Consider the following 10,404-nt stretch of genomic DNA (forward strand, 5'->3'; position numbering starts at 1 on the left):
TACTTTTATAAATTTTGCAGCAAATTTCCTAGACCTGGGACGCTAACTTGAACTTCCTCACTTAAAAGAATAAAGAGAAAACAAAGACCAACAACAAGATGTTCTATAAAATTTATTCTAAATATTTCACGCCTTTACAGATTTACTGTCAAAACAAATGAATACCTTATAAATAAGGAAGTGTTTTGTGATTAAATAGATATAGAAACAAGGGCTAAGTACAAATAAATAAAGCAGAAAAAGTTTTAAAAATGTGCCAATATCTCAAGATTTCAAAAATAAAATATGCAGGATCACATGATCTATATTAATAATCAATAGCATATTTTTGGAAATGTAGCTCCCTTTGAAATTTTTTTAATTAAAACGTGAATTTATTTTAAACTTGATGATCTCTACAGTTTTATATTTCAATAACTGACCCTGCAAGGACTTCAATACCTGGTAAACAGTAATACTTAAACGTTTTCTGGATAGAAAACGGACGATTAAAGATAGGATTAAGATTAAGCCAGAGAAATAAAACACTATTTCACACGAAATGACTAATTCACAGACTAATTAATCAAGTTAAAATGACTGTGTGCAGAAGTTTTTCTTGAAAAGAAAACATTCCGACTTTTAGATGACACCCATCTCCTTACCAACCTCGATGAAGGCATTGATACACTCGTCTACTTGTTCTGTTGTATGGGCTGCAGACATTTGCACGCGAATACGGGCTTTGCCTATAATGAAGGTTTGAGTCAAGGCATAAAATATTAACAATTCTCTACCTGGTGTTAGAGAAAATGCACGTATGACTGGTAGGGCAAGGCTGTGCATCAGCATGAATTTCTTATATATGACAACTTAAGAGCAGTGTAAATCTCTCTTCAAGTATACAAGCCCTAGCTTTAGATACCGTCAAAAAGCAATCGATGTTCCAGCTGCATTTGGGGCAGAATGAGAGCGGAAGGTGATCAGGATTGCACTAAACAAGAGGCTTTTGCTATGGCTCTTTCCTCGAATATTATCTTAGATCTCTTACGGCCATTTTCAAACTCTTCAATTTTCAAACAAGTAAGAAGCAAAATAAACTGAAATAAGTGCTCATATTTCCGATGGCTATAAACACAAGTTTCCAAGTGTTTCAGTCTGCGATTGTGGATATAGAACAGTTTTTGACAATAAGCTTTAAAACGTTTCTACAAGTTAAATTTTCCTGGCAAATAGCCTTTGAGTAAAATTTTTCATTCAAGGGAAAAAGGAATGTAATGAAAAATACCTCTTGGCACCACCGGGAAAGTGAAACCAATGACATAAATTCCTCGATCTAGAAATAAGAAATAATGAAAAGCATACTCTGATGATAAACACCAACTCTGATGACAAATAATTTCACAAATGCTTCAGAATATCCTTACTGCAAAAATGGAAGAGCAATAAAAGAAAACACAATTAAAGACGAGCAAGATGAAAAGAATAAGAGTTTTTGCGAACCCACATTAAGAATCATGAAAAATTTCATTTTAAGAACTTAAATTTCCATGATTTTCAACCATTTTCCTTAGTATCTTCAGTCACACAGTCCCTGGTATCTGCTTTTTTGTCGTCTAAAAAGCTTAATGCTTGCTTGGCTTGTTACGAGCAAGCCAATGAATATCTTTGCATTCATCATGTAAAAACATTTGTAATAAAACAAGACTCGGTGCACAGAACGCCAGTAAATCGATACAGCGGTGGCCTAAAATGATTCTCACCAATCATTGCATCTGAAAATGCAACTGCAGTGCGTTCATCTGGCATCATCACTGGACAAATAGGGTGGCCGTCGCCCTGTTTAAAATTGATTAATCACAAAGAATCAATGCCAAACTATTTAGAATTGATTAATCACAAAGAATCAATGCCAAACTATTTAGAATTGATTAATCACAAAGAATCAATGCCAAACTATTTAAAATTGATTAATTACAAAGAATCAATGCCAAACTATTTAGAATTGATTAATCACAAAGAATCAATGCCAAACTATTTAAAATTGATTAATCACAAAGAATCAATGCCAAACTATTTAGAATTGATTAATCACAAAGAATCAATGCCAAACTATTTAAAATTGATTAATTACAAAGAATCAATGCCAAACTATTTAAAATTGATTAATTACAAAGAATCAATGCCAAACTATTTAGAATTGCATAATCACAAAGAATCAATGCCAAACTATTTAAAATTGATTAATTACAAAGAATCAATGCCAAACTATTTAGAATTGCATAATCACAAAGAATCAATGCCAAACTATTTAAAATTGATTAATCACAAAGAATCAATGCCAAACTATTTAAAATTGATTAATTACAAAGAATCAATGCCAAACTATTTAAAATTGATTAATCACAAAGAATCAATGCCAAACTATTTAGAATTGCATAATCACAAAGAATCAATGCCAAACTATTTAAAATTGATTAATCACAAAGAATCAATGCTAAACTATTTAAAATTGATTAATCACAAAGAATCAATGCCAAACTATTTAGAATTGCATAATCACAAAGAATCAATGCCAAACTATTTAGAATTGCATAATCACAAAGAATCAATGCTAAACTATTTAAAATTTAAAACTAAACTTAACCGTGATGGCGACTTGGGGGGCAAAGTTTCGCCCGGAATGATTTTTGCGGTCAAATTTCTTACAAGTTTTCAAACTTCATTTCTCCGTAAAATCTCAAATACAAGCACAAACAATGTCAAAAATTGTATCCGGTATTAAATTATGGCGATAAAACCAAATCAAAAATCATGAGCTTAAAAAGTCGTATAGGTAAGTTTGGAGAAACTTCTAAAACGTGGCCGTAAGTCGAATTGGTGTATTGCAAAGAACTTTCTAGAGACACCAATTTTGTTATTTTCAACGAATATGCCATTCCAAATGACAAATTTCTAACAAATCAACGTGTTCACAAAATAAATAAAGACGTTTTATAGAAATGATTGCACTGTCCGACCAACAACAAGAACAACGACGACATTAATCTTCTGCAGGCTCCAGTCAACATAAGGGAAGACTCTTAAATGCCAATCCGTATAGCTTTGAATATGATTCAAACGTTCGTGAATCTAAATCACAAGTATGTTGAATTCAGAGAAGACAGAAGTCGACAATCAAATCGAAATGGATTGGAGCCCATGATTTTCAGGAACGAAAACATATGCTCTAAACACTTTCTAATGAACAGACAAGTGAACGGAATAATTTCGCAAAAAAACAGTTTAAAAGAGAGAAATTAAAATGGACGTACAATAACGTTGAATCCAGCTTGGGTCATTTTCTCTCTAAAGCGCTTTGTATTTGTCATAACTTTCTTCGTGAGAGGCGAGCCATCCATCAACATATCAAATACCTTAAAAGCATTTAGAAAATAAGCAACACAAATCATAGATTGTGTTATTGTTAACAAATGGGTGTGGATGTTTTATGAATGTTTAACAAATGGGCCTGAACTAAGATATTTTTGCCCAAAAAATTGAATTTGATCGTGTAATAGATACTTCCAGATAAAGCCTGACCATGCCAGAATTTTTGGGGGGCCACCTGGATACCACCATACCACCAGGATAACACCTGGTGGAAGACGTAAAATCGGACGACCTCGGAACACCTGGAGAAGAACGTTGGAGAGTGACCTGAAGGATCTGGACGTGCCATGGGAGGATGCTCAAGAGGAAGCCCGGGATCGACATGGATGGAGATTGCTTGTTGCCCGATGTGCAGAAATGCACGGGCGGAACTAAGTAAGTAAGTCTTCTAATGCTATATGTCCTGGGCACAGTGTCCTGTGGTTAATACAGCACTACCTAAAAACCATGATTTATTAATGGAAATAGCGGGTCGGCTTAAAGATGGGCATATAAATTATTTTGAAACACACTTCCCTGTAAACCACTGAACGAAATGCCGCCATTGCCGTTGCCCCCTGCTTCAAAAGTGGCATTAAAACCAAATACGTCTTCTTATGAAAAACAAAAAGACAAGCTACTGTTACATTAAAACAACACTCCTAAAAATATTGGCCAATAGAATATCTCAGTTCTGTACGGATTATCAGCAATTTATCACTTCTTTAACTTTACGAAAACCGCAATATTTCTCACGTTCTGACGACGATTTGCATAATCACTAACCTTGCTAGCACTTGCAACTATTGCAGGAGGACAAGAATTTGAAAACAAGTACGGCCTAGATTTCTGCCTTAATAGCTGTACCAATTCTTTTGGAGCGGTTGTATAGCCACCTAAAACAAGCAAAATTCGTTAAGAAGTAAAAAATTGCACCTTATAAAAACCCACTTCACCGGATAAAATCCCTGAATTTCTCAACAATGGAATGGAAAGCTTTAGTTAGAACTGACATCATTAGAACTGTCTTTGAACGTGTGCCTATACATACATTCACTCTTTCGTCATTGCTTTCAGCTTTCCTCACTGTTTGGATTGATTTTCAGGATTAATTTTTACCCCCAGAGTTTAAAACAAACGTAGCCATCAGATCTTATTCTGAAAAGATTCTAATTAGAGGAAGATGGCAAAATGTGGTGAACAAGTCATTATGGGCCCCTTAATAACGGGCCTCTTTGTATTTAGCATCTATGAGAATCAAGGGGTAACAGAAGCCAGAAATGGTCTAAAAGATATCTATATGACGGTTGACTTACCCGCAGCCCCGCCTAGAGCCTTCCCAAGGGTTGAGTTTACTATGGTTACGCGTCCAACCATTCCAAAGTGCTCCTCTGTTCCCCTAAAAAGACAACCATTAACAAAACTATATACCATGTTCTTCTAAAGGTCTAAAAACAGTCCCAATAAAAAATGCAGTTTTTGCAACAAAAATTTGGTAATATCCGGTTAAAATAGATTTTTCTACATTATCAGTCTAATCCCACTGTATGACATCATTTGTCACTCAATCAGGTTAAATTAGATATCTGGAAGGGGTTTCAGAACATGTGTTAGAATCGAAAGCTTTCCTAAGTGACCTTGAAGTTTGGCCTACCCTTGGTACCAGAGCGATTAAATTTGAGAGCGGAAACAGAATACTGGAGCGGAGAAGAAAAATCTGAGAAGAAAAAAAAAATAATCCGGTAGACGCTCATCCGCTTCTCCGCTTGGTATTCTACTAGGGAGCTAGAAATTTTATGGCTCTGATACTCTGGGTGATCTTGCCTTACTAATCTCCTCTAAAAAAGAAACATAAATTGCAGTTCAAACTTGGTAACTAAATAACTAAATACAAGTAAGTTGGGTTTTCTCTTGCATAAATACACAAAAAAGAGGATAGAGGCGCGAAAAATTGCAGATTGGCCTAAAGCTTTAAACACCTCTAAAAACCTTAAGAGCATTACAGCGTTGATAATAGAGAGAAACTTATAACAGACAGACACAAAATAGGAATACCTGCCAGTTTCTCCGAAAAATCCAGTAGCATGACACTCATCGATAAACGTTAAAGCGTTGTACTTGTCAGCAAGGTCACAGATTTGACTGCAAACAAAGAGTTCATTTGCTCAAAAACCTGAGAACTAATAGAAAGAAGCAAACAATTTTTAATTTCTTCTCTGAAATCCTTATCTATAAAGACTCCGATTAACCTTGTCTTTATACCGGACATGGATTCTTTTGCCTGTATTAGCCAATCACGGGTTGTCTATGGTTAATGAACGCTTGACCCCTTCAGATACAACATGGAGAAAAATATGTTGCTGTCCAAAATTGCAATTTCTGCCAAAATCTCTACCTTGGGACATTAACGTCAATCTTATCACAGAGGGTAACTGAAAGTACGTTTGAGACAGGCATTAGAAGGCAAGTTTGTTTTCAGTTGATATCAGGTTGTGGATTTGACAACTGATCTAGAATGTCTTTCGCATATCTTCTGAATTTTTCAGCAAAACTGAGCTTCCTTACTCGAGGGGGGCAACATTTCCGTCCATGCTAAAAACGCCATCAGTTGCGATTAGCTTCATTCTGGCTCCAGCAGCATCTGCCTCTTGCAATTTTGCCTCAAGATCTGCAACAGAACACAAATTTTAGTCAAAAACATGTGATTTCATATTAATTATTCACGGTTTTCGCCCGTAGCACAGCAAAATTTGCACAGAAAAATTCATCCATCACATTCACCCATCACATCCATCACGTGTCACATGCACTGGTAAAACAGCAGGATATGAAATGTCAGTCTTCTTTATTTACTCTTGAGTTTTTCAAGCAAACACTGATTAAAAGTTATGTCTTATGAAATGCACCATGTATCATTTAAAAGACTAAAATTCCTCGTGAAATCAATATATTCTTACACCAAATACGCCTTCTTTAATTGTTATTTCAAGGTTGTGTAGAGCGCTTTAAGACATTTTCAAATTTCAAAATATTTGGTGGTGCCCATTTAAATAAAAATATGTTTTCCTTCAAACACTGGCAACAAAACACGAAAGAGAAAATTAATTGACAGAAAATTGCTGACAAAACACTTTGTTACGTAGAAATATTCTACACAAAAATAGGGAAAAGCTGTAGAATTCAGGCAAAGATCTATGCTGTAAACGTGATAAAATAAAAGCAATTAACGGCAGAAAGAACTTATTTTTTATTCGACTTAGCATTCACAATTCTACTTAAAAATCTTGGCCTCCTGTTTCGGTCACCATCAAGCAGATGGGTCTATGCCTCACCTGCCATATCCTTATGCTTGTACCGAAACTTCTTTGCCTTGCAGAGCCGAATGCCATCGATAATCGAGGCATGATTCAATTCATCACTGATAACAGCATCTTCAGGTGTGAGCAATACCTCAAACAAACCAGCATTGGCATCAAAACAACTGATGTACAGTATTGAATCGGTGCGTCGGTGAAATTTTGCAATCTTCTCTTCCAAATCTTTATGAATATTCTAGAATTTTTTCAAAATGGTTACTATTGATGTAAGAAAATCAAGATACAAAGAAAATCAAGAAAAAAGACAATGAAAAGTAAACAGAACTGACTCACTGATTAATCTTAATCTGTCATATCTGATTGTATAAGGTTGATCCTCGCAAAACAAGAAGGAAATAATTGTTTAAAAATGCCACAAGGAGCTCAAATCTATCAAGGGATTTTGAACCATATGGATATTTCTAACTGAACCATACCCAAAATGGTCTGAAATTTACTTCTAGTTGAGCCTAGTAAAGCTCACTGTAGTCAACAGAATAAGTTCAAAGAAGGGAAAGTTGCAGTGTAAAAAAGAAAGTTCAAAAATGAATGGTTTTAAATATATTAGATAACAGGCAGAGTGCAAAGTAGGAAAGGCTTGGAATACAAACAGACCTGAAAATGTGCTGAAAAGTGTTAAAAAGAAAGAGAAAGAAAAAAATGCCATCCTGGGCATAGTGCAAGGGGTAACAAAATAAACAATAACAGTATTGAGACAGTAGGTTTGGAAGATCAAAGCTATTTTCAATAATGATAACAAGAACAAAAGCGATAGGATTTAAGCAAGCCAAAACTTGTCTTGAATTTTGATGAACTGCTTAATTACCAAACTAAGGGTATTCAGAAATTCCTTTGCAAAACCAGATTAAAAACTTATTCGGATTAATAAAACATTGTAGGTTAAAAATTTTATTCTAGTGCATTGATATCTGGCTGAAAAATTCAAAAAATAAAAAAAGTTGCCTTGAACCCCCACAACAAATATCAGTATCACCAAGGGACAAAGGAGACAAGAGACAATTGCTATACATTTCATTTTAGTTCAATTGAAGTTTGACATATAAGTATTGCAGAGCCATGCAACTGCTGTATGTGTTTTTGAGACCACTGAAATATGTTTTGGTATGTTACTGCAGGGGTGCATTTTTACTGTGCAGTTTACAATGGGCACAACCATCAGTTAGAGTCCAGCTTCACCACTGTCAGTAACATGGCATACTTCAGTACTTTTTGGCTGAAGCCCTTAAAGATCAGATAATGACTAAAGAAAAACAGAGATTTATATCCATATGGAGATCAAAAGAAAAGTGAGAGGAAGAATGGAAGAAAACACAGTACTTAAGCAAAACTTATAATTTGGGAGGTTTAATCTCTTCAGCAAAGGGCAGAACAATCCTGCATTTCTAATAGTTTTTAAAAGTTTTTAAAGTGCCTTAATGATTATATTAAATAATATTTTATTCATTTTTTATAAAATCACAATATATAGCTATTGCTTTTATTTGTGTTATAAAATTGGTTACATATCACCAATAGTTTGATAATTCTATGTGTTTGGCATGTTGAGATAAAATTTTCCTTCAAATCTCTTTCAGTTAAAATCATGGAAAAAGATCAATCACCTGTGTGCCACAAATGAATCTCACAGAGCTTAGCCCAGCACCATGTGACTCTAAGGCACTCTCACAAGCATGTACAACATCAGGATGAGCCTATTGGAATAAAGGGAAAACTATTAAAGAAGGTATTTTTGATTATTCCTATTCTGCAAGAATAAAAAATATTTGGCCAGAAAAAATAAACTTGGCAACAGGATTTTAAAGATAGTTAATATAGAGTGCGGGAAAATAACCGACCCAAGCAAGGCTAAAACTCACTACCCCTGACTTAATGTCAAGTGCTCTACTGCTGAGCTATCGGGTCGTGCTTTCAAGCCATCACCCAAGGCCGACTAATTTACCCGCATCGCCATCGCAGCTCCATCACAAAGTGCAGAGAACCTGAAGGGTGAGAGAGGACTGCCCACACCAGAAGGGCCATCGCAGCCCCATTTCCCATAATAGCACTTTTGTAAATAAGCACACAATATCAACCATACAAAACATATTGCTACAGGAGTGACAGACATAATTTTCTCTAAAAGTAACTTACTGAAAGTCCCAGATAGTTATTTGCACAAAAGTTCAACACTTTCTTTTCTGTGCCTTCAATATTAATAGCTCCATCCTGAGGTGATGTAATGACCCTTTCAGATTTCCATGTCCCTGCATCTTCAATTGCTTTAAGCTGATTTGAGAGAATTTCTTTCATTGATGAAACTGCACCTGACATATGTCTTTTCTGCAGGCGCAATAAGCTTTTTCGCAGCATAGCTGCACCTGCAACATTCAGAGAAATTGACTTACATACAGAGTTCAAGGTTCCATTTGTACAGAGTTTGACTTGAATATTTCACAAGAATTCCTGTAATAGTGCAAATTTGTTTTGAAAGCTACGCAACCCAAAAAAGATCCAGAATAAACAATTTACCATCAAATGAAAAAATTGGAGGTTTACTTTATGATATTGAAGACTATCCTGTTACAACATAAAAAAGAGAGCTTGGAAGTTAGGGAAGATCACTCTTTAACAGATGACAAAAATGATCATATCAGATAATTCCGGTTCAATATGTAGAGAGGAAACTTTTTTTTGGCATTTGCCAAAACTGCATGTAACAGCATGCTATTCATTTCTGAGTAAGAGATAAATTACCTTTTAAATTGTTTTTACCTATTCAAACGATCAATGGCTTTATTTTTGCAAACCTATTATGTTTTTATCCATATATTTCAAGGGCAATCACGATTGCAACTAATACTGTCAAAACAATGCATTACAGCCATTTGTTTACATCTTCAATACATATTGATCCATTTATTGAACTGTGTTAATAATTATAATTAACACATATATTTGTACAGGATAACCTATCAGCATATTAACAATGCTGTTATTTTCTTAAGGGTTATGAAATTAAAGTAAGTGGAGGAAAAAACTATGATTGTGCTAAGTTTTCAAAGAGTTTAGCCATGGCACCTACTCTTACTACAGATCTATACAATTTTTTTATCTGTTTTCGCATGATACATCAGAGGGGCATCCAAACTACAACAATCTTTGCATAACATAAGTTCGATTTTTACAGCAAAAATGGTAACCATAGAAATCTGTTATCATAAATTTCAACTGCACTACGCATACACTAAATTTGCGAAAAGCCAGCCTGTCATTCTATGGATAATTAGAAATTTAAGCTCTAACCAAAATTTATTCTTAGTTAGGCGAAGTGTCTGTTTGTAGTGCAAGACTCCAGCGGAATGAAATGCTGTTGTTAAAAGTTGAATGAACATGAAAAGTTGTGTCAGCCTGGACATACAAAACTTAATGTTGCAAACCCCTAATTTACCAACTTGAATTAGCTTTGTATCTAGCCTAGCAACTGAATCATAACTCATGTAGCTTATCGTGAGATTGGTCAGAATTTTCTTACCTAGTAAAGATCTCACGGCAGCCATTTTGCAGGTTCCGCTGACAGTGTATTTTGTTGTGGTTGTTGCAAAAGCATCACGGAAATGGTTCGGCCCAGTTCACACCCCTTCCAATCATAAGATTGAAT

At 34.9% G+C, this 10,404-nt stretch overlaps 1 protein-coding gene across 1 annotated transcript; it reads right to left on the reverse strand.

The window, feature by feature from the left end:
- Positions 1-101: 101 nt before the first annotated feature.
- On the reverse strand, positions 102-10,381 carry LOC135681097 (2-amino-3-ketobutyrate coenzyme A ligase, mitochondrial). The gene is made up of 12 exons (XM_065195396.2): positions 10,279-10,381; positions 8,898-9,124; positions 8,369-8,458; positions 6,723-6,942; positions 5,956-6,058; positions 5,446-5,532; positions 4,707-4,789; positions 4,177-4,286; positions 3,294-3,395; positions 1,743-1,818; positions 1,268-1,315; positions 102-728 (listed from the first exon to the last, which is right to left on the reverse strand). The coding sequence occupies exons 1-12, from the start codon at positions 10,301-10,303 to the stop codon at positions 622-624; spliced, it is 1,278 nt and encodes a 425-aa protein (XP_065051468.2). The 5' UTR covers positions 10,304-10,381; the 3' UTR covers positions 102-621.
- Positions 10,382-10,404: the final 23 nt, after the last annotated feature.

This window comes from Rhopilema esculentum, chromosome 18 (genome assembly GCF_057945365.1).
Source record: "Rhopilema esculentum isolate cy_ngs chromosome 18, ASM5794536v1, whole genome shotgun sequence".
Taxonomy (NCBI): domain Eukaryota; kingdom Metazoa; phylum Cnidaria; class Scyphozoa; order Rhizostomeae; family Rhizostomatidae; genus Rhopilema; species Rhopilema esculentum.

Coding starts and splice junctions, on each gene's coding strand:
- LOC135681097 (XM_065195396.2), bottom strand. CDS start 10,303: ATGGCTGCCGTGAGATCTTTACTAG. Junction 5,533..5,955: donor GGAAATGTTGCCCCCCTCGA/GTAAGGAAGCTC, acceptor CTTTGTTTGCAG/TCAAATCTGTGACCTTGCTG. Junction 3,396..4,176: donor TAGTTGCAAGTGCTAGCAAG/GTTAGTGATTAT, acceptor AATGCTTTTAAG/GTATTTGATATGTTGATGGA.